Here is a 27,911-nt window from a genome sequence, read left to right as displayed (position 1 = left end):
CAAAAAAAAAACTAAATAAAATAAAGTAAAGTAAAGTAAAGTAAAGTAAAGTAAAATGAAATTAAATTTAAATAAATTTAAATAAAGTAAAGTAAGGTGAAGTGAAGTGAACTGAAATAAAATAAATAAATAAAATAAATAAAATAAAAGCGTTTTAGTGTTGACCCTTTTTAGCCAATAGAAACCGTCGCTCTGAGTCACGTGAACAAACGCGGAAGTTGTTGTTGTTATGAAGCGTTAGCATGGCTCCCACAGCATGAATGAATCGTCTCGTGTTGAGGCTGTTTAAACTACATTTCCAGTGATTTTAGTGACGGTATTTGCAAAAAAAAAAATATCAAGAAATAAACCATGACTCAGGCGGAAAAGGACCAAGAAAACGGCAAAGAGAAAGAAAAGGAGCGAGACAAGGAGAAAGAGAAGGAGCAGCAGCGGGGAGTGAAGAGACCCATCGCCCCGGCCGCGGTGCCCGATCTCCCGCAGGAGGTCAGTAAGACTCCCGGGGAAGTCTGCTCGTCCTGGGGCTTTGATTTCATACAGGCTGAGGGTGTCCAGACGTCCCTGTTTTGAGTCCTGTGTCCCCTGTCCCAGCAGATTTATACAAAACCAGTGATTTGTCCCAGTTTTATACAAGAAATGTCCCAGGTGTCCAGTTTTGGGAGTGTTACTTTTAAAATGTATTCCCCTACAGATTACAGATTACATACTCCAAAATGTAGTCTGTAACGTAATCCATTAAATTACTTAAAGTGAGTAATGTAATCTGAATACTTTGGATTACTTGATTTGCTGTAGAGAAGCAAAGACCAGGAAATCTTCACATAAGTTTTGTTTGCTAAAAGACAAAGAAAAGTCCAGACTTTACTTAACTAGATTAAAAATATTATTGATAGAAGAGGAGGAGACATGGTCCACGCAGCATGGTTTAGTCCAGTCCTGGTTTAGTCCTGGTTTATTTAGTCCTGGTTTACTGGTTTAGGTTTACCTGGTTTTAGTCCTGGTTTAGTCCTGGTTTAGTCCTGGTTTAGACCTGGTCCTTTTAGTCCTGGTTTTAGACCTGGTTTTACTGGTTTAGTCCTGGTTTAGTCCTGCTTTAGTCCTGGTTTAGACCTGGTTTTAGTCCTGGTTTAGTCCTGGTTTTACCTGGTTTTAGACCTGGTTTAGACCTGGTTTTTAGTCCTGGTTTTAGTCCTAGTCCTGGCTTTAGTCCTGGTTTAGACCTGGTTTAGTGTCCGGCAATGAGCGGAATTACCGAAAAAAAAAAAGGATTACAGCCCAAAATGTGAAAACAGATAAATACAGCTGTGTAATCCATTTATTTCAACAAAGTAACTGTAATTCAATTACCACTCATTGAAACAGTAACTGTAACTGAATACAGTTTCTCATAATTTGTACTCTGATTACATAACGCTACTTACTCCCCAACACTGCTGGTGTCCCTATTTTTGACGAATTTGATCCCTGCCAACTGCAATGAGAGGTATACATTAACATTTTATTAGGTAAAATACAGGAAAGCTGCCTTTAAATTTCCAAAACACAATGAAAATGTGACTATACTGACTCATATGTTAGTTATGAATGGGCCAAGTACACAGTTTTATTTGTTTTATTTGTACTTGTTGAATTCATACATTTGATTCCTCACACTGTGCAGTTACAAGATTAAAGGGCCTATATTGTGCTATTTTCTGATTTATGTTGTAATTTTCTTTCCTCACACATGTTTAACACACAAACCCTGCATATTTACATTTAGAGTTCTTCTCTCAAACTGAAAACAACACTCTCCACTGTGTTTTTAAACTCCACACACCTTCACTAGAATCATTTGGATCATTTCAGCCCTGGAATTACCAATTTCTTCTGTTCAAAAAGGTGAAAGGTAGCTGTTAACTTGAAAACTACTACTACTATTTCATGACATCACCAGGTGGAACATAGAGGCTTGGAGGTAACAGTAATGGGACTCCAGAGCGTCATGTCCTGATTTTCTACCAGGAAGTATAATTTAAAACCTACAAATTGGCCAAACTGGGAGGAAATATTGAAATGTTATCTTAAATCTTAAATATTATTATCTTAAAATGAGTCTAATCTATGTATATTTTAACCAAACAGTTCCATAAACACAAATCAGTAAAATCTCAACTTTATTTATTAAAAAACATACACATATTGACATAGGTGTAAAATAAGACACATGTAGGCTATGCAGCTTGTTAGTAGTCCAAAAATTGAAGGAAAAACTTGAAAAAAAAATGCTGTTGCACATCCGAAACTTTGAGCTTTGAAGGTGTAGACAGAGCGCAAATTTAAGCCCCTAGAAATCTGTGATAAATCAAAAGCACATGTGTAAAAGTACATATTCTACAAGTACATTTGCCAAATTTTAACCCTTGAAAATTTGAAGCACCAACCTTAAATAGTTTTTTTGATACAGCAAACTGAAAGTGGCTCCTCTGAAAACTCTGCTCAAAACAGGTCAGGGCAGAGTTGACAAAATATTTTTAATGACAAAACTATAAGGAGTTGGGAGCTAAAATTTGGGACTTTTCCTGTTGGAAAGTTTGTGAACCTCCTAGAATTTTTTTCAGTCATATTTGAGGTGATCAAGGGGGGGCATTTGAAGATTTGAGGTGGAATGACTTTATAACCTGGTAAAAACTTATTACCTCTTTTTGTAGGTCAATGTTTTTATGTGAATTGTCCCTGATAAATAAACTAAACTAAACCAAATTGCCAATCTCTTCTAACCAAAAAGGTAAAAGGTAGCTGTTTACTTGAAAACTACTAATACTTCATGACATCTCAAGGTGGAACAGAGAATTTTGAGCTGTAGGTGTAGACAGCCTATTAATAAAGGATTACTCAAACAACTCCAGCTGTATTTTGGTGAGGTAACAGCATTATAACTTTTCCCTTGTGCCTTTTAGCAAATCCAGAGCAACTTTGTGATCGTGATCCACCCGGGCTCCAGGACACTGCGGATCGGTCGAGCCACAGACACCCTCCCCTCAACCCTGCCCCATGTGATCGCGCGCAGACACAAGCACAGCGAGCAGGAGCGCTACGAGGACAACTGGCTGCTCAGAGACGGGCTCAACGTAAGTCCCCACTCCTTTGTCCACACCTCACCCAAGCTGTGTCTCATTTCTCTTTTCTCGCTTCCTTCTTCTTGAGTCCTCTCCTCGATTCTGCAGGAAGGTTCTGGGTGAGGAATTCCCGCCCACAGAGGAGACACAGGGAGGAGAGAGGATATAAACTCCTCACTGAGACCAATAGAGTTTGAGAAAGAAGCGAGGAAAGAGAAATGAGACACAGCTCTAGTATCTACTACCGTATTTTGGCACACACATAACCGGGGTACACTGGATGTTACAGGTTGAAACAGGTCAAGGTAACCAAGGTCAAATATGCGTTTTTGGTCATAACTCTGTGAAGGATCGAGTTAGAGCAATGGGAGTGGTCTCAAAATCTCAGAAAAAGTAAACACAGACATTCTCATGTGTGACCAATATCACACAAATGTTCATGGGCCTGTACAGATACACACATTGCATTGTGGATATAACGATCATGTAATATGGGCTGGGCTCCTCATAAGCTGGCTTCCCTTGTGGATCAATAAAGATTGTCTAAGTTTTTTATGTTTGTGTTTGTAGAAGCCTGAGAGCACTGAGCAGAGACTGAATGGACTCAAAATGGTGGACCAGGCCATTTGGTCCAAGAAGATGTCCAACGGAGTGAGGAGGACGCCTGTGTCTGCGGAACAGGTCTGAACTTTGACACAATGAAGTACATCCATGGTAGTGTGTTGAGATTTGTTTGTTTATTTAAAAGTGCACTGTGTACCTTTTCTCGTGGAGGATCTGCTGTTATTGCTTTGCCTGGGATGTTCCACAGATTGGCATTAAACTAATATATTTATTCATTTATTATTTTTTTCAGACACAAATATTATTCGACCCATGGCTAAAAAGAAAAGCTGGATACAAAAAAATATTTTAAATAATTCGTTTCTGGCATATCTTGCATTTATTCAATTAAAAGAGTTTTTATTTCTCAAAAACTAACAGTCTCAAGGATACTGTGCTTCCTAGAGATGCCATATTGTGCCGCAATGTTAACTGCACCAATTCTGAACATGGTGCTCATCTGGGCCTCCTATATGACACTGTTGTGAATGCTCTTATTATGTCTGGCCGGGCTCTATGTAAAAGGAGGGGTAATGGTCATAGTGGTAAACCTGGGTGGAACAGGTTTGTTGAAGAGCCTCACGCTGAAGCACGGCGGGCTTTCAAGGCTTGGGTTGCTGCTGGAAGGCCTAGATATGGACCTGTCTTTGAAGGGAAAAAACGGGCTAATTCTCAGTTTAAGTATGCTCTTAGGTATATTAGGAGGAATGAAAACACCTTAAGGGCCAACTCTCTTGCATCAAAATTGCAAAACAATGGATACAGTGACTTCTGGAAAGAGATCAAAATGTTAAACAGATGTAGAACTTCTCTCCCATCTAATGTTAATGGTGTGAGTGGCTCTAAGGATATCTGTCAGCTATGGAGGAATTTTTACTATGACTTGTTCAACTGTGTTAAAAGCAATGTTAATGTGATTGAGGCTGTAGAAAACCACGCAGGGGTTATAGTTACTCCTCAAGAGGTATTTCATGCTGTCTCTAGACTAAAGAATAACAAATCCAGTGGGATAGACCAGGTGACATCTGAACACCTGAAGTTTGCTAGTGCTAAGCTGTATCCACTCCTAGCCATCTGCTTTACTGGGTTCCTGGTCCATGGTCTCTTGCCAGAGTCTCTCCTGTCTATTGTTTTGGTTCCTGTTGTCAAAAATAAAATGAGTAAACTTAGTGACATTAACAATTATCGGCCAATAGCACTGGCTAGCTCATTGTCAAAGGTGCTAGAGAGGATTCTGTTAACCAGACTTGAGCCATACCTGTACACTACAGCTAATCAGTTTGGCTTTAAGCATGGTCATGGCACTGACACATGTATCTTTGCACTGAAGGAGATGTTGGATAAATATAATTCCCAGGGGTCCACTATATTCATGTGTTTTTTAGATGCTTCTAAAGCATTTGATCGGATTAATCATGGGAAACTATTCAGCAAATTAACAAACCGAGGTGTTCCAGGGGTACCTCATTAGAATACTTATCTTCTGGTATACCTGTCAGTCCATGCAGGTGAAATGGGGTGATTCTACTTCTGACTCTTTTAGGGTCAGTAATGGAGTTCGCCAGGGTGGAATCCTGTCTCCCCTTCTGTTTAATATCTATGTTGATGACCTGTCTGTGCAGCTGAATGAATGTAAAATTGGATGTTTTGCTGGTGATTATCTGTATAATCATTTAATGTATGCAGATGACCTAGTACTGCTGTGTGTCCTTACAGTGCAGGTCTGCAGCAGCTTTTTAAATATCTGATTGTGCATGCTCACCAATTATGTGCTGTTGCCAACTATGTATATATACACATTGTTTGCAGAGTTTACATTATAACGACTCTTTGAGAATATTACTGAAAAAGGTTCAGCGCCAGTGATGTGAGATGTTGCTGTCAATTTATTCAATTTATGTGTAGAGCTGTGAATCTGAGTAATCAAATCATTGAAGCTCTAGTGTGTCCTGTGAGGAGCTCTGTCAGATTCACCTCTAAGCTGTGGAGACACTGGCGCTCTTGTCTGTATACGTTATAACATGCACTGTATTTAACTTTTTATTCTTACTATTGTTTTTTTTTTTTTTTTATACTATGAACCAGATATCATGTGTTCTTAATAAAGATTGAATTGAATTGAATTGAATTAACACAAAAACATGGATTATTACTGTGAGTGGGCCCACTTCTCCACAGATATGACCTGTAACTTGGCCTTGTCTTGTGGATAGTTACATTAAATGCCATACTGTAGAACATTCAAAGGTAAAAACGATAACATCTACATCAGAGATGGACAATTATTTTTTCCTTGGGGCCACATAAGAAACAGAAAATATTGTGAAGGGTCAAAATGCCTAAATATGCAGGATTTGTGCTTTAAACATGTGAATGAAATAAAAAAACACAGGTCCAGGTCTGTTTGTGATGAGGAAACAATATTATAACATGAATCAGTAAATAGTGAAACATGGGCCCTTAAACAGTAAACAGATTGACTCTAATTGACTCACATTAACAGTAAATACATAACAGCAACTTCTGTCTTTTGTGTTGTTGTGTGTGTTGATGACAGGCGCGGGCCTACAACTGTCAGGTGCGCCCTGCCGTGTTGGACAGCAGCTCCAGGGTCAAGTGGACCAACACGAGTCATCAGCCCCAGTACCTGGTGGGGGAGGAGGTAATGACACTCTGTGATTTTAAACAGCCTGTGCCTGATTTTACCCGTGTATTTGAGCAAAATATGTCTCCAGTACAGCTCCTAAAGCAGGGGTGTCAAACATACGGCCCGGGGGCCAGATCCGGCCCTCTAAGACCTTTAATCTGGTCCTCTGCTGATTTTCTACTAAAATATTTTAATTATATTTTCTGTTAAAATATTGGTAATTTTCTGCGGTGCTTATCATAGCAGCGTCTCCAGCGCCTCTAAAGTGGACGCCGAGTGCAGGGTTTTCCAAGAAAGACTTATTCCTATTTGCATGCAAGTTAATGTTAAAACATTGTGTTGAAATTGCATTTTTCTTGAAGTTTCAGGTTGTTCATAATATTCTAATATTTAGTAAAATAAAGAGTTCATAATTAAAAAAAAGATTTCTGTAATAGATTTGCGTTTCTCTGCACAAATATTTGAACTTATTGCTATTTTTGGGGTTTATATGCCATTATTTTTTTCTGGCCCCTTTGGGATCAAAGTAGGTTGGATACGGCCCCTAGACCAGGGTTTGACACCCCTGTCCTAAAGTCATCAAGGTGAATAATTAGGATGCTCTAAATGCGCAAAGTGAGTAAGATATAAGACCGATTCACTGCAACTGTTTAAAATGAACAAGTTCTGTTTTTCACAGTTTTTCACATATTCAGGTACACCGCCTTTAAGTCAAATTATTTTGAGTTTTGATTTATTATTTACTTACTTATTATTTACTTTACTTAATTTACTTTAATTTACTTACTTACTTTGCTTTACTTAGCATACTTTACTTACTACTTTACTTTACTTACTTCACTTTACTTACTTACTTTACATTTCTTACATACTTTACTTTTTTTACTTTACATTACTTACCATAATTTACTTACTTACTTTACATTACTTTTCTTTCTTCTTTTCTTTACTTACTTAACTTAACTTAACTTTATTTAAATTACTTACATTATTTACTTATCTTATTTAAAATTCAAATGATTATTATTTTTTTACAGTTGTTTTGTGACCTGACTAACCAAATAAACTTGACATCCCTGGTCTTATTCAGTCTACAGCGTCCGGACCCTCTCTAACCCAAAATCTAACCTGCCCACACCAGATTCATATTGGTGTCACTCTGAATGGACCTCTTCACATTTATCATTCTGAGATGACTCTCACTAAAAGCATTCAGAAAACTTGGCCGAAGCGTCACAACAGCGAAAGAAGCAGAAAAAACACAGCACAGACATCTTCTCTTGACACGTTTTTCACAAACTCAAACGTCTTTATTAAAATAGGCTGATTTCGGCGCTTTGATTTGTCACCCGCCCTATTAACCGTACAGCGGGCATCGAGAAGGATTCTTGTCAGTTTATGAGTTCACAGATATCAGAGAATCCATCTGACAGGGGAGGTTTTTGCCTCGCATCAGCAGTTATTAAACACTGATACAAGCTTCCTGTGAAACTTTTCCTGTCTGTTATTGCGTCTTCACATCAGTGGTTTATTAAACTGTCACTGCTTCACACACCTGTGACAAACCAAATTGTCATCTGCTACATCCTCCTCTGAACAAAGACCCCTTCTGTTGACCTATATTTACTTCAAATGTTGTGGAAAAAGACTCCTGAATGAATACTGAAGCGAAAACGAATATAGTCCAACAGAACAATCAGCAGGATGTCCCTCCCAAGTCAGACCCTGATACAAAGCATTAAGTTTATATACACTGAGATGACCCGAGGAGATACATTTGGGTGTGCTTAATCTGATTTGCATCCATATTCACGTGCACTTCTCACTTCCTGACTAGATTAGCACGCAAAACGAAACAGAGGTGTGTACACTGAAGGGTCTTTCCAAACCAAATGAGTTTTAGTTACAAGATCAAATGTGTTTCTAAAAGATAAATTAATCAATATTTCTTTTTACATAACTTTCAGAACCTTTTTTTTTTCATTTTGACCATTTAATTTTGTAATTCCCTACAAAACAACCATTTCTACATTATCACCGTCCTTGTGTATTCTGAAGTCACACAAAACAGCTCCAGTCGCAGAGTGTGTTTTTCTCTTCAGGCTCTGTATGTGAACCCGTCCGACTGTTACAGTGTGCACTGGCCCATCCGCAGAGGGCAGCTCAACGTCCATTCAGGTCCAGGGGGGTCACTGTCTGCTGTGCTGGCCGATCTACAGACCATCTGGAGCCACGCCATCCACAAACACCTGGACATACCTCTCAAAGACCTAAAGGTACCCAACAAACTTTAGGATTTAAAGTCAAAATCTCAAAGGGTTTATGGATTCAGATTTTCAAAACAGAAATGTGTCTGGTTTTGTCTTGCTCCTGGGCTTTGTACACTGGTGTTTAAAGAAAGAGTATTTTGAAAATTGACTTTTTAAAGCGTTCGGCCGTGTAATAACCAGTGTTGGGAGTAACGCGTTATAAAAGTAACAAATTACTGTAATACGTTGCTTTTTGCTGTAATGCAGTAATGTAAGGCCTTACATCACATCACAATGCATTTTTAACCTGGATTGAAGTGGTTGTTTTTTTTTTTTCTTCATACAAATTCGCTAAAATCACCGCGATATCAGCAGCGGTGAAATGCCGGAGATGTGCCCACGTAGACCGTTGGGTAACTGCGGGCAAAAGGACCGGCACAGAACGGGGCTAAACGCAGCTGACGCCTGATTGCGCTTGGGGGTTCTCTCAGGGTGGTGCTAGATTAGAGTCCTGGTTTGGTCCTGGTTTAGTCTTGGTTTAGACATGGTTTAGACCTGGTTTAGACCTGGTTTAGTCCTGGTTTAGACTTGGTTCAGTTCTGGTTTAATTCTGGTTTAGTCCTGGTTCAGTCCTCCTGGTTCAGTCCTCGATTCAGTCCATATACGGCACAACAGTTCAGCATCTTCAGTTATTTTGTTGGGAGTAACTTAAAAGTGCTGCAATAGTCGTGTAATGTTTTACATTTTAAATACAGTAATATTGAAATGTAGCAAATTACTCTGAAATGGCAGTAACAAGTCATAAATAACACATTACAGTTTTGAAATAACTTGCCCAACAGTAGTAATAACATTCCCTCATCGAACTTCCATGCATGTTTGAGTAATGTTGTGATCTCTCCTAGGCCCTATTCAATTTACTGGACAATGTTGGCTCAGGACATCTTGTAATAGTGTTATAGCCGTGGTGGTAAAAATACGGAGCTGGGGATACAGTTTAGGTTATTTATTTAACAGGAATATCAGTAGTGAACTAGTCAGGCTGGTGCCACATAGTACCTCCGCTCAATTTCATTTCTCTCCAGCGACTACGTCAGGAATCAGAATACACTAGACGGTTTGCAAGAACCCTGGAATCAGGGTTCAGGCACCAGCCAATCAGCGAAGAGCCATGTATTCTGTGTTGGCAATGATTCCCGAGATCGTTATTGCCCTTCTTCCTACGGGATTTGGGAAAAGCTTAACATACCAGTTAGCCCCTTTAGCAGAGCATTACATACGTCATGACCAAATAGCAGCGATTGGTTAAATGAAAAAAAGTACCCACCTACTGTCGAGCGAACGAATTCTAACACTCAATATCAGATCAGTGCGTCCCTGGTACTAACCATTGGTCTGTGGTCCTCCTCTACAAATGTTTCTGTATGGCTCAGTGAATAAAGTAGCCAGGCTGGCACCTCCTCTCAATTTCATTTCTCTCCACACTAGACGGTTTGCACGAACCCCGGAAGTTGCGGACAGTGCACCGGCCAATCAGCGAAGAGCTGTGAAGCCATGACGTTAAACTCAAGCGTCTGTCTGGGTCCCTTCTGTGGAACAGCACAACAGTAAACAAAGCGTCGAGATGGATGTAGACGAAGATATACATTCTGTGTTGGCAACGATTCCTGAGATCGAGGATTTAAAGCCAGAACAAAGAGAATGTTTTGTGAATATTATCAAGGGGAAAAGATGCTATTGTCCTTCTTCCTACAGGATTTGATGCATTTCATACATCACGACCAAATAGCAGCGATTGGTTAAATAAAAAAAAGTACCCACCTACCGTCGAGTGAATGAATCCTAATTTCCACAAAGTGAAACTGACTGATGAATCAGGCTATGAAAAAAGTTGTGACTATTGATATTTTTGTAACGTATTGTGCAGCCCTGATCTAAACGCAGTCGTGTGTGTGTGTCTGTGTGTGTCTGTGTGTGTCTGTGTGTGTCTGTGTGTGTCTGTGTGTATCTGTGTGTGTCTGTGTGTGTTTGTGTTTGTTTGTATGTGTGTGTCAGTATTACAGATGTATCCTGCTGGTTCCGGACATCTACAACCGTCAGCACATAAAGGAGTTGGTGAACTTGCTGCTTCTCCACATGGGCTTCTCAGGTATGAACTTTTACACTGTGTGCTCAGCAGGAATGTAACGACATTCGATATAATATTGAATCGTTCAGTACTGGTGTCATGATTCGATACTCGTGTTCCCTCCATGCGCACTGTGTTGTAATTTATTTTGGTCCAAAATAGAAACAATTTAAACCAGGACTATACCAGGACTATACCAGGTCGAAACCAGGATGAAACCAGGTCGAAACCAGGACTAAACCAGGTCTAAGCCAGAACAAAAACCAGGACGAAACCATGTCCAAACCAGGTCTAAACTAGGTCTAAACCAGGTCTAAACCAGGTCTAAACCAGGTCTAAACCAGGTCTAAACCAGGTCTAAGCCAGAACAAAAACCAGGATGAAACCATGTCCAAACCAGGTCTAAACCAGGTCTAAACCAGAATGAAAACCAGGTCTAAACCAGGAAGAAACCAAGACGAAACCAGGACGAAACCAGGTCTAAACCAGGTCTAAACCAGAACGAAAACCAGGTCGAAACCAGGTCGAAACCAGGCCGAAACCAGGACTAAACCAGTGCTAAACAAGAATGAAAACCAGGTCCAAACCAGGTCTAAACCAGTCTAAACCAGTCTAAAACAGGACTAAACCAGGACTAAACCAGTGCTAAACCAGAACAAAACCCAGGACTTAACCAGGTCTAAACCAGGAATAAACCAGGTCTAAACCAAGATCAGCAGGAATGTAACGACATTCGATATATATTGAATCGTTCAGTACTGGTGTCATGATTCGATACTCGTGTTCCCTCCATGCGCACTGTGTTGTAATTTATTTTGGTCCAAAATAGAAACAATTTAAACCAGGACTATACCAGGACTATACCAGGACTAAACCAGGATGAAACCAGGTCTAAACCAAGATCAGCAGGAATGTAACGACATTCGATATAATATTGAATCGTTCAGTACTGGTGTCATGATTCGATACTCGTGTTCCCTCCATGCGCACTGTGTTGTAATTTATTTTGGTCCAAAATAGAAACAATTTAAACCAGGACTATACCAGGACTATACCAGGTCGAAACCAGGATGAAACCAGGTCGAAACCAGGACTAAACCAGGTCTAAGCCAGAACAAAAACCAGGACGAAACCATGTCCAAACCAGGTCTAAACTAGGTCTAAACCAGGTCTAAACCAGGTCTAAACCAGGTCTAAACCAGGTCTAAGCCAGAACAAAAACCAGGATGAAACCATGTCCAAACCAGGTCTAAACCAGGTCTAAACCAGAATGAAAACCAGGTCTAAACCAGGAAGAAACCAAGACGAAACCAGGACGAAACCAGGTCTAAACCAGGTCTAAACCAGAACGAAAACCAGGTCGAAACCAGGTCGAAACCAGGCCGAAACCAGGACTAAACCAGTGCTAAACAAGAATGAAAACCAGGTCCAAACCAGGTCTAAACCAGGTCTAAACCAGGTCTAAAACAGGACTAAACCAGGACTAAACCAGTGCTAAACCAGAACAAAACCCAGGACTTAACCAGGTCTAAACCAGGAATAAACCAGGTCTAAACCAAGATTAAACCAGGACTAAATCAGGTCTAAAACATGTCTTAAACAGGACTAAACCAGGACTTAACCAGGACCAAACCAGGACCAAACCAGGACTAAACCAGGACTAAACCAAGACTAAACCAAGACTAAACCAGTTCTAAAACAGGACTAAAACAGGACTAAAACAAGACTAAAACAGGACTAAAACAGGTCTTAAACAGGTGTAAATGATAATATTATGCTCATTAGCAGAAAAAATATCGTGGGAAAAACTGTATAATTGCATCCTGAGCTGAGACACAGCAGAACCACAGTTTGATAAGGCCTCCGCTTCTTGTGAGTTTTCCATCTCTCTTATCACGTGTTCAGATCAGTGGTTTAAAGAGTCGATCTCACACCAACCGCCGCTCTGTGTGTGCCTGCGATTTGTAAAACTCTGTGCCAAACTGTGAGCGGCATCAAAACACGAGAGATAAAAAGAAACACACACAAAAAACATCCTGCTCCAAATGAACACATGATAAACTTCTGTTCACACAAAGAGATCATAATACACGATAATACACCATTTTATGATCTGTGTTGTATCCTCATCAGGTTAATACTACTAATACTACTAATACTACTACTACTGCTACTATTACTACTACTAATACTACTAGTACTACTACTACTGCTACTATTACTACTACTTACTACTACTACTACTACTACTGCTACTATTACTACTACTACTACTACTACTACTACTACTACTGCTACTACTACTACTACTATACTACTACTACTACTACTACTAATACTACTACTGCTACTACTACTACTACTACTACTACTGCTACTACTACTGCTACTACTACTGCTACAACTACTACTACTAATACTAATACTAATACTATACTAATACTACTACTACTACTACTCTTACTACTACTACTACTATTACTACCACTTCTACTACTACTACTACTACTACTACTACTATGACTACTACTTCAACTACTAATACTACTAGTACTACAAGTACTACTAATACTAATACTATTACTACTAATACTAATACTACTATTGCTACTACTACTACTATTACTACTACTACTACGACGACGATGACGACCACTACTACTACGACTACTATTTCAACTACTACTAATACTACTAATACTAATACTATTACAACTAATACTAATACTAATACTACTATTGCTACTACTACTAGTACTACTACTACTAATACCACTAGTACTACTACTACTAAAACTATTACAACTAATACTGATACTACTATTGCTACTACTACTACTACTACTACTACTTCAAGTACTACTACTACTAATAATAATCATCTTTTAAAAATCTTTTAAAAACAAGATTTACAAAGTGCTGTACAAGTCGCAAAAAACATAAAATCACAAACAGAAGGCAAAAATAATAAACTATGCAAACTATTAAAATATTTATAATAAATAAATAAAAAGAAATAAGGAATAAAATCAAGCTAAATCCAGTTAAAGAAGTCCAACCAATAAAAATTTAACTTCTAAGAAGTGATTTAAAAGAGTTAAAAAAAAAAAGTTAAAGGAGAGTGAGTTCTTGTACAGTTGTAGGGAGTATTATCTGTTACATACATCAGCACTTTAAATAACAGAGTCTTTCCTCTGCAGGGATCATTGTGCATCAGGAGTCTGTGTGCGCCACGTTCGGTTCGGGGCTGAGCAGTGCCTGTGTGGTGGATGTGGGCGACCAGAAGACCAGTCTGTGCTGTGTGGAGGATGGAGTGTCTCACCGCAACTCCAGGTGCCAATCAAAACCACTACATCTATTATAAAATAAATATTTTAGTTTTTGTTTAATTTAGAGACAAATCTGATCATGTTTTTGACCTCCTTTGGATTATAGTGCCCATATTACACTATTTTCTGATCTATGTTATACTGTTTTTTCCTCATCAAAAACATACCATACTTTTCCAGGGTTCCCACGGTCTTTTGTTTAAAAGAGACGACATTAAATGCACACAATAAATGTATTTTGAACGTTAAAAAACTATAATACGAAACCATAAGCTGAGCGGAAAGGTTTAACCTTTCATATTTAGCCCTAAAAGTATGATCAGTCCTAACATGTAGGTGTCGTAAAGTCATGGAAAATTCACTTTAGATCATGAAAAAGTCATGGAAAATTTTGAAACCCTCGACTTCATTAATCCACAAGGGAAATTACTTGGACGCAGTAGCCCAGATATCACAATATATTCTAATAACAAAGAGATGATTATATTAATATATATGTACAAGTTAAAATAAAATAAAATATAGAAATAAAGTAATAAAAATATATCTCAGCTAGAAAAGGGGTTATCTGTACATAAGGGTGAGTTGTTTTTGACCTACTTTACATCATACTGTAATAAATTCTAAATAAGTAGCAGAAAGAGCAAGAGACTGATGTCAAATAAGGTATAATTATATAAATGACCCTCTGTGGATACGCCGGCTCGTGTTTCAGGTTGTGTCTGGGCTATGGAGGCTCTGATGTGACCAGGACTCTGCTGTGGCTGCTGCAGAGAGCGGGCTTCCCTTACAGAGACTGTGACCTGAGCAACAGACTGGACTGTGTGCTCCTGTACCAGCTCAAGGAGACCTTCTGCCACCTGGACCAGGTCACACGCAAACTCTTTTATTGGTGGAGTTCAGATTCTCAGATGTGATGATGTTGTACTCTCAGAACGGGGGCGAGAGCTGGTTTCCCCTATTGATTACACTGTACTTTGTCATTAAATATCCAAAAGCTGAATTCACAAATGCTGAATCTGATCATTTCTAATAGTGAATACACCCAAGAACTCACTGTATTACAACACAAATCAGCAATTTTACCAATATTTATTTTAGTATTCCCTATTGATAACATTGTACTTTCTTGATAAATATCTAAAAAGTAATTTCACAAATGTTGAACCTGATCATTTACATTGGTGAGACCCAAGAACTCACTGTGTTACAAAAAATAAAAAATTAGCTGCCCCCAATCTGTATTAAATATTATTGACCTATAGAAAGTTGTGATGTTGTGAAACCCAGTAATACTAATACTATTATACACTGTTACACTGTTCACTAGGGCTGGGATCATTCTGTTTTGTCACGATTCAATTCTTATTTCTATTTTTGTTGGGCCTCCTCTCGGTGCAGGACATCTGTGGTCTGATGGATCACGAGTTTCAGACGCGGTTTCCAGACGGTCCAGCTCTGCTCTACCAGATTCGCCTCGGAGACGAGAAGCTCCAGGTGCTGAAGCATTGATTTTTACAGATTTTATGGTGTTGCTGTGTAATAATTAAAGACAGTAGGGGTCTATTGTCGTTGGCACTCTCTTCCTATTAATTTATATTATATTATTAAATTAGCACTTTTCATGACACTCAAAGACATTTCACATAAATCCGCATTTGCCACGTTTACATGAGAGCTTTAATTTCGAATAAAAATGATTAAATTCTGAATAAAAATAAATTCCGCTTTAAAAAGATCATATCAGATCACTTAATTCCAAATGAAAATGATTATTCAGAATTAAACTTAATTCTGAAGTAAGTTTAATTCCATAAATTTAAAGTAAATTTTGTATCTCGATCATGTAAACGTTTATTCTTCTTAAAAATAATTCTGGTCGTTCAGCGCGTGCTCACTAGGTCGCCCTTCTGACTCTTTGGATTTGTGAGCGGGATGCGGGAGTGGGCTGAGGTAGAGCAGCCGTTGACTCAGTTTGTCTTCTTCCTCCCTTCTCCGACACTCTTCCCTTCTTCTCCTCAGTTGACAGACGTAAAGTGTGATGAATTCTCCAGCTGCTATGCAATTATCATCAGAACCACTGGGAAAAAGTTTGTTTTATGTTCATGTCCGTGGCGTAACAAGAAACTAAGATGACAAAAAAGCCGGTAGCAGCTGAAGTGTGTGTTTTCTTTAAATACGTTTGTGTCTCTGTCCAATCAGAACCTTCCTCACCCCCAGACGTTGAGCGGAATTAAATAAAGACAATTTAACGAGTTTTCCAAGTCAATCTCAATTCAGAATAATTATTTCCATGTAAACTCAAAGGAGAATATTTTAATTCCGAACTATTTAATTCAGACCAATTCATTTGGAATTAAAAAACATCATGTACACGTGGCCCATAATAGTATAAAAAGAAAGTCAAAAGCTACAGAATGCAGTTTTGAAGTTTTGATATAGAAACAGAGCTCTTCATCAAGTCTGTTTTTGAGGAGGTAACAGCATTATAACATGGCATAAAGATTTTTAAACCCAAATTATAACCCAAATTAAACCCAAATTATAGCAATGGATTATTATGTTAATCCTAAATGTGTGTGTGGTTTTCCAGGCACCCATGGGTCTGTTCTACCCCAGCACCTTTGGGATCGTGGGGCAGAAGATGACATCACTGCAGTACCGTTCCCAGGGAGACGCCGAGGATCCCTATGACGAGCACTACCTCCTGTCCACTCAGAGCAAACAGGACCAGGTAAGCCCCGCCCCCTCGTGACCTCCTGTCCACTCAGCTGAGTTTTTATGCAACTGAGTCTTGTAGCTTTAAAGGTCCTATATTACGCAAAATTGACTCTTGTGAGCTTTTAGCCATGTGAGAATGTCGTCAGGGGTGGACTGACAATCTGTGCGTTCTGGAAAAGTCCAGAACTGCAGTCCGGTCCACTGGTACTAAGACCGGAGGGCGCTAATACGATAATTTGCCCATTTGACAAGCATAAAGTGCACAGGCTTAAAAGGCGACAAAGAAGAGTGGGTCACTCGTTGGTTTCAAGGGGCCGAGCTCAATGGGACATGACTCCAGATTCCTCACCTTTAGCCCGGCGAGGTACTTCCGGTGGGTGCGGGACGATTGAGCATGCGCAGTAGTGTCTTTTCTCCCGTGGGCACACACAAATGCACACGAGCGCACACACGGAGCGCAGTCTCGTGTATCACATGACCAATCAGAGCAAGAAGAGCTAGAGTGGAACCGGAGCAAACGATTAAAACACGTTTTTCAAGACGACTGAAGGATTTTGAGCTGAGAAAAAGTTTATGAATTAAAAATAGGTAAAAATCCCCACAAAATCCGATATTTTTGAAAGTTGTAGGTGTCCTGTCAGCAGAACACTAGCAATTTGTGATTACATTTCACTGTATGAGAAAAATAGTTTCTCAGCCAAGGGAATTTTTTTCAGCTGTAGTTCCAGAGAGTGTCACTACGTCAACTGGAGCAGCTAAAAGCAGGCACACCCTCCATTTCAACACACGTCAAAGATGTTGAACAGAAAATGTAAGGGGAAAGGTTGATGGGAAAAGGTTAAAGAAACAAAGTCACTTAAAAAAAATGAAGTAGGTGTTTGTGTTAATAAACAATCAGAAGTATTGTGGGGGAAAAGTCCAGGGCTTATTTTGGTCCCAGTTCATCCCTGAATGTCGATACCTCATCAAAAACCATACCTGTTTGTGTAACCCTTTACTATTAGTCTGTCTACATCTCCAAATCTCAAAATGCTCTGTTCCACCTTGTGATGTCATGAAGAGGTAGTTTTGAAGTTAATGGTTCACTTTTGCTTGTTCAGTAGACATTAACAATTCCAGAGCTAAAATTATTCATATGATTCTAGTGAAGGTGTATGGAGTTTAAAAACACAGTGGAGCACTTCTTGTATTACTTCATGACATCACAGGGTGAAACAGGGCATTTTCAGTTTGAGAGAAGAACGGAAGAACAGTGCTCCAGGTTTGTTTTTGATGAAACAACATCATAACCAGTGTTGGGAAGGTTACTTTTAAAATGTATTCCCCTACAGATTACAGATTACACACACCAAAATGTAGTTTGTAACGGAATCCGTTAAGGTACTTAAGGTGAGTAACGTAATCTGAATACTTTGGATCACCTGATTTGCTGTAGAGAAGCAAAGACGAGGATATTTTGGTCTGATTAAAGACAATAAAAAGCCCAGACTTTCCTTAACCGTATTAAAAAATATTACTGATAGAAGAGGAGGAGACACGGTCTGCGCTGCATGGTTTAGTCCTGTTAAATCCTGTTTTAGACCTGGTTTAGACCTGGTTTTAGTCCTGGTTTAGATCTGGTTTTAGTCCTGGTTTAATCCTGGTTTAGACCTGGTTTAGACCTGGTTTTAGTCCTGGTTTAGACCTGGTTTAGACCTGGTTTAGACCTGGTTTAGACCTGGTTTTAGTCCTGGTTTAGACCTGGTTTAGACCTGGTTTAGTCCTGGTTTAGACCTGGTTTAGGCCTGGTTTTAGTCCTGGTTTAGACCTGGTTTTAGTCCAAGTTTAGTGTCCGGCAATGAGTGGAATTCCAGAAAAAAAAAAAAGAAAAAGGGGGATATAGCCCAAAATGTAAACACAGGAAAATAATGCCATGTAATCCATTTATTTCAACAAAGTAACAGTAATCCAATTACCACTCACTGAAACAGTAACTGTAACAGAATACAGTTACTCATAATTTGTACTCTGATTACGTAACTCCGGTACATGTAATCTGTTACTCCCCAACACTGATTATAACATAGAAAATGCCGTAATTTGGGCCTTTTAAACACACTTTTCCTTGTTTTTATATCAGATAATTCATGTCTAATTTTTTCTGATATTTTTCACAGTCCTCCAAATCAGCAGCAGACCGTAAGTCCCTCTCTCGGCCTGTGGGAGCAGAGGGGGACATGAGCGCTCCGGGGGGCAGCGCTGACCTGTCAGAGCTGCCCAGGGCCTGTGGAGCGGGGGGGGCTTCAGGGGCCCAGGGCGAACTGGAAATGGGCCCCGCGCAGGGAGAGGGTCTGCTGGGGAGCGCGGACATGGAGGAGCCCCTGTCCGCTCACCTCTCCAGGAAGACGGCCATCATCAACCAGTTCGAGAGCAAGGCCCTGGGGCTGGACAAGGCCATTCTGCACAGCATCGATTGCTGCGGTGAGGGCGCAAGATCTTTGTCCAATTAGAGCACAGAATAAACCTCACATGAGTTTCAAGTCTAGTTGGTTTAAAGGGCCCAGATTTATAATGTTGTTTCCTCATCACAAACAGACCTGGAGTTGTGTTTTATTTCATTCACACTTTCATAGGCTGAGTTCTTCTCTCAAATGGAAAACACTCTGGTCTAGGGCTGGGTATCATTAAGGATTTGCCGATATGATACATACCTCAATACAGTGAACTTTTGATTTGATACCATTCAATACGATATTTCAAATCTATTCGATACGATTCAATAAAAAATAAAGCCTAACTCATGTCTGCGATACTAAAAGTCTTTGTTAAACCACTACTTGTGCAAAATTAATATAAAACACAAACATTTTAATCATCAAAACAGTGAAAACTTCAAATGTGTTGCATAAATGAGTTTTCTTCCTCTAAACAAACAACAAAACTGTAGCTGTAACAAAATAATTTAGTTAAATACACCTAAAAATACTCTTGGCGATATATATAGATATAGCAGCCCATGATATTGATACTGTATCATCACATTAAATGACACAATATATCGATATTTCTATATTTTTGCACATCCCTATCTTGGTTTAGCCTGATTCAGCATTAGGATTTGTTCGCTTCACGGTAAGCGGGTACTTTTTTATTTAACAAATCGCTGCTATTTGGTTGTGACGTATGTAATGCGCCACATCCCGTAGGAAGAAGAACAATAACGTCTTTCCCCTTGATAAAATTCACCAAACATTCTCTTTGTTCCAACTTTAAATCCTCGATCTCGGGAATCGTTGCCAACGCAGAATGTCTGTCTTCATCTACATCCATCTCGACCGATTTGTTTACTGTTGTGCTGTTCCACAAAAGGGACCCAGACAGGCGCTTGAGTTTGACGTCATGGCTTCACAGATCAACTTCCAGGGTCCTTGCAAACCGTCTAGTGTATTCCGATTCCTGACCTAGTTGCTGGAGAGAAATTAAATCAAGCGGAGTCACTTTCACTAGAATATTTTAGATAATTTGTACCCTGGAATTGTGAATCTCTGCTGAAGAAACAGATGGACTAATAATGGAGGGTCATGCAAAACATGTGTGAATGAAACAAAACGCAACTCCAGGTTTGTTTTTGATCATTATAACACGTCTTAAATCTCACAATAATCCATTTTGTGTAATATTGAATCTTTAAACTTAAAATATGTCTCTTTGATCTGAATCATCACTACCTAAACACCAACACCTACAGCATCTACTGCTCTGTTCAGAAAATGTTCAGAAAATACTAAACTAATCTAATTACTCCGTCACTCCTCCTCCTCTCACAGCTTCCAGTTTTTGGCTGTAGGCATGTTTGGCTTATTCCACTCATCTTGGGTTACAAAGGGCTGCACAATTCCTGGAAAATGAACTGGAATATTTTCTGAATTCTCAAGAATAATAAGACAAAAGGTTATAAAACATCCTATTTCGGTCATTGGTCTTTCCCAGGAACCTTTCTTACTCATTTGAATCGCTAAAGGGCCCATATTCAGTGTTAGGAAGGTTATTTTTAAAATGTATTCCCCTACAGATTACAGATTACATACCCCAAAATGTAGTTTGCAATGTAATCCATTAAATTACTTAAAGTGAGTAATGTAATCTGAATACTTTGTATTATTTGATATTGTCATGCTTTTTAAAACTACATGAATGTAACAACCACATCCTGAAAATTCATGTTCTCTTCAAATTGTCTGTTGAGCCCAAGTCTCCATGAACAGACTTTTGTTTTACTGTAGAGAAACAAAGACTAAGATGTTTTATCTGCTAAAAGACAAGAAAAAGTCCAGTATTTCCTTAACCAGATTAAAAATATTATTGATAGAGAAATGATTTTTATATGAAATCACTGCTGCTTTAAATTATGTCCACCTACTCTTAGTGTCATATTGTTTAGACCTGGTTTAAACCTGGTTTAGACCTGGTTTAGACTTGGTTTAGTCCTGGTTTAGTCCTGGTTTTAGTCCTGGTATTAGACCTGGTTAGACCTGGTTTTAGTCCTGGTGTAGACTTGGTTTAGTCCTGGTTTTAGTCCTGGTTTTAGTCCTGGCTTTAGTCCTGGTTTTAGTCCTGGTTTTACTCCTGGTTTTAGTCCTGGTTTTAGTCCTGATTTAGTCCTGGTTTAGCCCTGGTTTTAGTCCTGGTTTAATCCTGGTTTTATTTCTGTTTTTAGTCCTGGTTTTAGTTCTTGTTTTAGACCTGTTTAGACCTGGATTAGACTTGATTTAGTCCTGGTTTAGTCCTGGTTTAATCCTGGTTTAGTTCTGGGTTTAGTCCTGGTTTTAGTCACACACAAACTCTGCATATTTAAGCTGCGTTCTTCTCTCAAGGAAGTGCTCCACGGTGTTTTTAGACTCCATACACCTTCACAGAAATCATTTGGATGATTTCAGGCCTGGTAGCTGTGAACTTGAACACTAATAGAGCATTTTGAGCTTCGGAGTTTTAGACAGACTAATAATAAAGTGTTACTCAAACATCCGTGAATGAAAACACAACACCATGTATGTTTTTGAGGACGATACATCATTAAAACAAACAACAATAATAAATATAATGTGTTAACGTGTGATGTTTGTTTACAGCGTCGGACGAGACCAAGCGTAAGATGTACAGCTCCATCCTGGTGGTGGGAGGAGGCCTGATGTTCAGAGGAGCTCAGGAGTTTCTTCTGCACCGGATCATCAACAAAATGCCCCCCTCCTTCAGACGCCTGCTCGACTCTGTGGACGTCATCACCAGACCCAAGGTAAACACACGCACACTAAAGGCTAAAGGGACTAAAATAAAATATGGTAGATTGCAGTGGTGGAACGTAATGAAGTAAAAGTAGTGTAGTAATTTATTTATTTATTTTTTTATTCTTCTTTTTTTTTCTCTTTTCACAAATGTATTTATACCAACCATCCAACCCCAGGTGTGTACCAGTTTAGATTTTTTTTAAATTTTATTTATTTATTTTTTCTTCTCTTTTTTTTTTTTTCTCTTTTTACAATTTTATTTATACCAACCATCCAACCCCAGGCGTGTACCAGTTTAGAATTTTTTTTTTTTTTTCACAATTTTATTTATACCAACCATCCAAATCCAGGCGTGTACCAGTTTAGATTTTTTTTAAATTATATTTATTTATTTTTTCTTCTTTTTTTTTTCTTTTCACAATTTTATTCATACCAACCATCCAACCCCAGGTGTGTACCAGTTTAGATTTTTTTTAAATTTTATTTATTTATTTTTTCTTCTTTTTTTTTTCTCTTTTCACAATTTTATTTATACCAACCATCCAACCCCAGGCGTATACCAGTTTAATTTTTTTTTTTTTTTCCACAATTTTATTTATACCAACCATCCAACCCCAGGCGTATACCAGTTTAATTTTTAATTTTTTTTTTCCACAATTTTATTTATACCAACCATCCAAACCCAGGCGTGTACCAGTTTAGATTTTTCTTTTTTTTTTTTTTTTTTTTTTTTTTTTTTCTCTTTCCACAATTTTATTTATACCAACCATCCAAACCCAGGCGTGTACCAGTTTAGATTTTTCTTTTTTTTCTATTTTTTTTTTTTTTTTTCTTTTTCACAATTTTATTTATACCAACCATCCAACCCCAGGTGTGTACCAGTTTAGATTTTTTTTTAAATTTTATTTATTTTTTTTTCTTCTTTCTTTTTTTTTCTTTTCACAATTTTATTTTACCAACCATCCAAACCCTATACCAGTTTTTTTTTTTTTTTTTTTTCCACAATTTTTATTTATACCAACCATCCAACCCCAGGCGTATACCAGTTTAATTTTTTATTTTTTTTCCACAATTTTATTTATACCAACCATCCAACCCCAGGCGTATACCAGTTTAATTTTTTTTTTTTTTTTTCCACAATTTTATTTATACCAACCATCCAAACCCAGGCGTGTACCAGTTTAGAATTTATTTATTTTTTTCACAATTTTATTTATACCAACCATCCAAACCCAGGCATGTACCAGTTTAGATTTTTCTTTTTTTTTTCTTTTTTTTTTTTTTCCTCTTTTCACAATTTTATTTATACCAACTATCCAAACCCAGGCGTGTACCAGTTTAGAATTTTTTATTTATTTTTTTATTAAGGCAACAGAATATAACATTTAGAAAATAAAACAACAATCAACATTTAATAATTACAATATTTAGCATAAAACGAAGACAAAAACCCACGACACCACAACAAATACAAAAAAAAAAAAAAAAAGCCCCCCCAACCACCCACACCGACACAAATTTGGCAAAATTAAACAAAATAAATGTAATAAATAAATAAATGTAACAAATACATTTTTTATGCATAGTAATAATGTTAAATTTTTTATGTATTCATAAGTTAGAGGCTTTAATATCAGCCCTTTTGAGTAAGACCCGACCGATATGGATTTTGTTGCAGCAGATATGATACCGATAAAATGGGAGATGGAGCTGCCGATATAATCACCGGTATATTTAGTGATGTAAAAATTCACTGTAAATCTTGAATTGTTTAAAAAATTTAGGTGTGGCTCTAGTGGATTTTAAATTGGGTTTATTTGGGCAACATTTATTGTTATTCTGCCTCTTTACGTCATATTTACAGACAGTAGGTTGGACTAATGACATTTTTGCATCACATTCTAGCCAGTAAAGAGAGAAAATAAACTACTGCTATTAGCCTTTAGCTGTAAATGCGTAACAAATATACGGCCAATAAAGTCATTTTACAGTGGGTCAATAGAAGAGAAAACAGCCTGTTTATGTTTATCTGTGGGAGCTACAGCAGTTAATCGCTAACCAATGAGAAATAATCAAAACTATCTTCAAAGTCGACATATTTCCAACACTCACCGCTCAAACAGGCTCCTCTCAGATCACAAGTCTGCACTAATAAATGTCCTTTTAATCCAGACTCAAACCGATTATCTGTAAAAAGAATATACCGTATTTTTTGGACTGTAAGTCGCACTTTTTTTCATGGTTTGGGTGGTCCTGCGACTTATACACCGGAAAATCTTAGTGTTGCATATGGATCTGTGGCTGCAGGTGTAAACAAGAGTATGTGAGTGACGTGACTCTGGGGTGTGTTCAGGGACAGTACGGACACACACGGACAAATTACTCTGCAGATAAATACTGATGCGGAGCCACATATTAGGACATTTATCTGTCTGTAAATTGGATTAAATGAACATAATGTAGAGAGTCTAAACTTTATAGCGAGGTATAACATGCCCACGTGAAATATCGGCCCATATCAGCAAGATTTAGGCCGATCGCCGATATGTTTCCAAGAGCACATATCAGCCAAACAATATATCGGTCGCGCCCTACTTTTGAGTTTTTTGACTCTTCTGGCACCTACTTTTTTTATCTAGTGTTTTTTTTTTTTCATTTTATACGTGCAAAATAAATAAATAAATAAATACAAAAAAGAATACATATTTAGGTATCTGTACTTTACGTAAGTAGATTTTAAAGTGGCTGCTTTTTACTTTTACTTCACTGCAATCTGCACAGAAGGTTTAAGTCTTCCAGAAACATCTGTGACTTTTGGACTGAAGCGGTGACTGCCAGACATTTAGAACTGTGTGAATTTCCCAAAGGTCCTTTCGCTCAAATGACATGGCAGCATTCTCTTCCACGCCCTTCATACTTCACACAGATATGGAGCAGCCAAGATGGATCTTGTTTAAAATATTTTAGTGTTGATATGACCAGTTCAAGAGTCACACAGAAGTTATGGCTATACTGTCCTAGAGATGCACAAATCTCTCTGTCTATGCTAATATCGACATCATGAAATCGATTTTTAAATTTAATTGTAGAATCAGTCTGAGTGAAAAAAGTTCCTTTTGTTTTATTCATGAGCATAACGTTCATGCTTAGTAGTTCACTAATGCAAGACGTTTTCATCTTTCTTCTCTTGATAGTTGTGGATAAATTCTTCATGTTGGAATGTTTATCCTTTGTGGACCTTGTTGGTTGAAGATTTGGTGATGGGGCAGATTTATGAAGTTGGTGGAGAATACGCCAGACATTTACACTCTATAGCTCTACCTGCTTTCATTGAATGGTGCGATTATAACCACCTGGCCCTAAATGTAGCTAAAACTAAAGAAATTGTTGTGGACTTCGGGAAAAAGATTCACAGCCCAATAGCCAGCTTTATCCATGGGGAAGTAGTACAAATGGTGAACTCTTATCAGTACTTGGGAACTGTGTTTGATTCCTCCCTATGGTTTGATAAGAACACAGCAAATAATCAAACGAAACGAGGACAGCAGCGGGTTCACTTGATGCGGAAGCTCAGCTCTTTTAATGCGTCGTCCAACATTTTAAGTAATTTTTATCATTCCTTTATCGAAAGTTTGCTGACCTTTTCTTTTATTTGTTAGTTTTATGGGTTATCTGTGAAAGCTAAGAACAGTCTGAACCAGATAGTAAAAGTATACGGCAAAATCATTGGTGTTCAGACAGAGGATTTGGCGTCTGTGTGGAGACATCGGGTCCTCCAAAAGACTAAGGCCACTGACTGAGCCGGTCTAACCATGTTCCTGCGCTCACAGTTTGTGCAAATGCCCTCCGGGAGACAATATGTCACCCCACAACAAAAGACCAACTGCTATAGGTGAGTTTCATTGTTGACAAAAGCGCCCGTTGCATGCTGGCAATTATTTTGGTTGGCGGCAAGAAACACTAATTCAACATGACGGATGGAGCGGGAAAGCACGTAAAGGGTATTGATCCCAGTTATTTATCCACTCTAACGGCAGAGGACCGAAGACAATTCGACCAGAAATTGGTCATAAGCATCGATGGACGCCAAATCACCCTTTTCAACCCCTACAAAGCCTGGACCAAACCAAATTTCTGGTCGGAATGGCCAACTACCTGGCCAAATTTTCACTTTGGCGATATCCACAATGACTTGGTGGAAACTCCTGAGCCATTCACAGCAGAAAAGATGAAAGCCTCCAAGAGTCTCGATGTGTTGTTGAACTTGTTGGAGTCCACGGTTTGCTAGGATCTTCTACGTTTGCTCTGCTAATGTTTGAAAGCCATTTAATTCGCCATTGGCGGTTCTTTTCACTCAGAATAAGAAAAAGACATTTTCCTTCTTCCGTGCTTCTATTTGTGCATCCAATAATGCAGCAGAAATTTACCATTATCGGGGATAAATACGCGAGGTTACGCACTGTGCTTGACCGCTATCGTGTTTCTTGCCTCCGACCAAAATATTTCCCAGCATGCAACGCGGGCTTTTAATAACAATGACGTCAGCTGAAACTCGCCTATACTAAATCTTTTATTCCTTCTGCCATAAAGCTTTTAAATGGAAAGTAAATTTGCTACTGTGTCCCTGATGCACTGAGGTTTGAATAGATTGTGTCAGTTTTCTTTTTCTTTTATTATTTATAGATTGTTGTAACTGGATGTTCCGTAAATCTACAGCGGGGCACTTCCAGCCATTGTGAAAAAGGTCTATTATGAGTGACCCTGTTGTTGCGTGTGATTGTGCGGCAGGACATGGACCCCAGACTGATCTCGTGGAAGGGTGGGGCAGTGCTCGCCTGTCTGGACACGACTCAGGAGATGTGGATCCACCAGGCCGAGTGGAGACGCTTTGGGCTCCGAATGCTGCGCGAGAGGGCGGCTTTCGTCTGGTGAAGTGAAGCCGCTGGACTGAGACGCTTTGTGTAAATATGTAAGGGCGCGTCTCATTTCTCTCTCCTCGCTTCCTTCTCCTTGATTCCTCGATTCTGCAGGAAATGGGTGAGGAGGAGAGAGAGGAGCAGAGGAAAAGAAAGAGGAGAGGAGCAGAGGAGGAGAAAGAGGAGCATAGGAGAAAAACAGGAGCAAAGGAGAAGAGAGACGAGAAGAGGAGCAGAGGAGAATGGAGAGAAGCAGATGAGAAGGAAGAGGAGAAGTGAGAGGAGCAGAGGAGAAGAGGAGAAGAGAGAGGAGCAGAGTAGAGCACTGAGACAATTATTTTATCTGACTTCTGCCTCTTGCACCCTCCCTCTGGTTTCCTCTGTATTTTCCTTCCCTTCTCCCCTCTGAACTTTGGGACACCACTTAATCCGGAACATTTGATTGACAACAAAAAAAATGGAGGCTCAAGGAGAAGGAAGCGAAGAATGAGAAATTAGATGCACCCATTGTGTACAAATGTATGAATTAAACCATTTTTAGAATAATAAATATCTTTAGAAAGTGTGTGTGGTCATGTGTTATAGTGTTTGATTTTCCATGGAGTATTCAGGGTAAAAAAAAAAAGGCAATTAAAGGTGGGCTATGTCACTTTTTTAAGCTTTGGGGTCCTGCTTGTTTCTATGGTTATGTTACTACTCTGGAATGTTCCACTGGATGACATTAAACAGCTCTACCTTACATTTACTCAATTACAGGTGGTTTTATCGCTCAAAAATACCAAGAAAAACAGGCATTCTTCTATGGAGTAAGAAAACTTTCAGAAATATTTGTGCGCATAGAATAGAAATCTGTGCATATTTGGCTGTAGTTCCGCATAAAATAAATATTTGGAAACTCTCGAATGAGTCCAGTCGTACATAAAATATATTGTGTACATCTTATCCATCAGAATACG

The 27,911-nt window shown here is 38.7% G+C and overlaps 1 protein-coding gene across 1 annotated transcript; it reads left to right on the top strand.

Annotated features, from left to right (window-relative positions):
* Positions 1 to 212: 212 nt before the first annotated feature.
* Positions 213 to 27,520, top strand: actr8 (actin related protein 8). Its single transcript, XM_055165786.1, has 13 exons — positions 213 to 486; positions 2,940 to 3,110; positions 3,669 to 3,779; positions 6,259 to 6,363; positions 8,451 to 8,624; positions 10,653 to 10,746; positions 13,926 to 14,058; positions 14,770 to 14,923; positions 15,456 to 15,551; positions 16,648 to 16,788; positions 18,932 to 19,235; positions 21,884 to 22,047; positions 26,828 to 27,520. The coding sequence occupies exons 1-13, from the start codon at positions 352 to 354 to the stop codon at positions 26,969 to 26,971; spliced, it is 1,926 nt and encodes a 641-aa protein (XP_055021761.1). The 5' UTR covers positions 213 to 351; the 3' UTR covers positions 26,972 to 27,520.
* The last annotated feature ends 391 nt before the right edge of the window (positions 27,521 to 27,911 follow it).

Source organism: Boleophthalmus pectinirostris, unplaced genomic scaffold (genome assembly GCF_026225935.1).
Source record: "Boleophthalmus pectinirostris isolate CB_2022bp ecotype Guang Dong unplaced genomic scaffold, ASM2622593v1 HiC_scaffold_8, whole genome shotgun sequence".
Taxonomy (NCBI): Eukaryota; Metazoa; Chordata; class Actinopteri; order Gobiiformes; family Gobiidae; genus Boleophthalmus; species Boleophthalmus pectinirostris.
The sequence above is the reverse complement of the archived record's forward strand: the minus strand, read 5'-3'. Positions and strand labels throughout refer to the sequence as shown.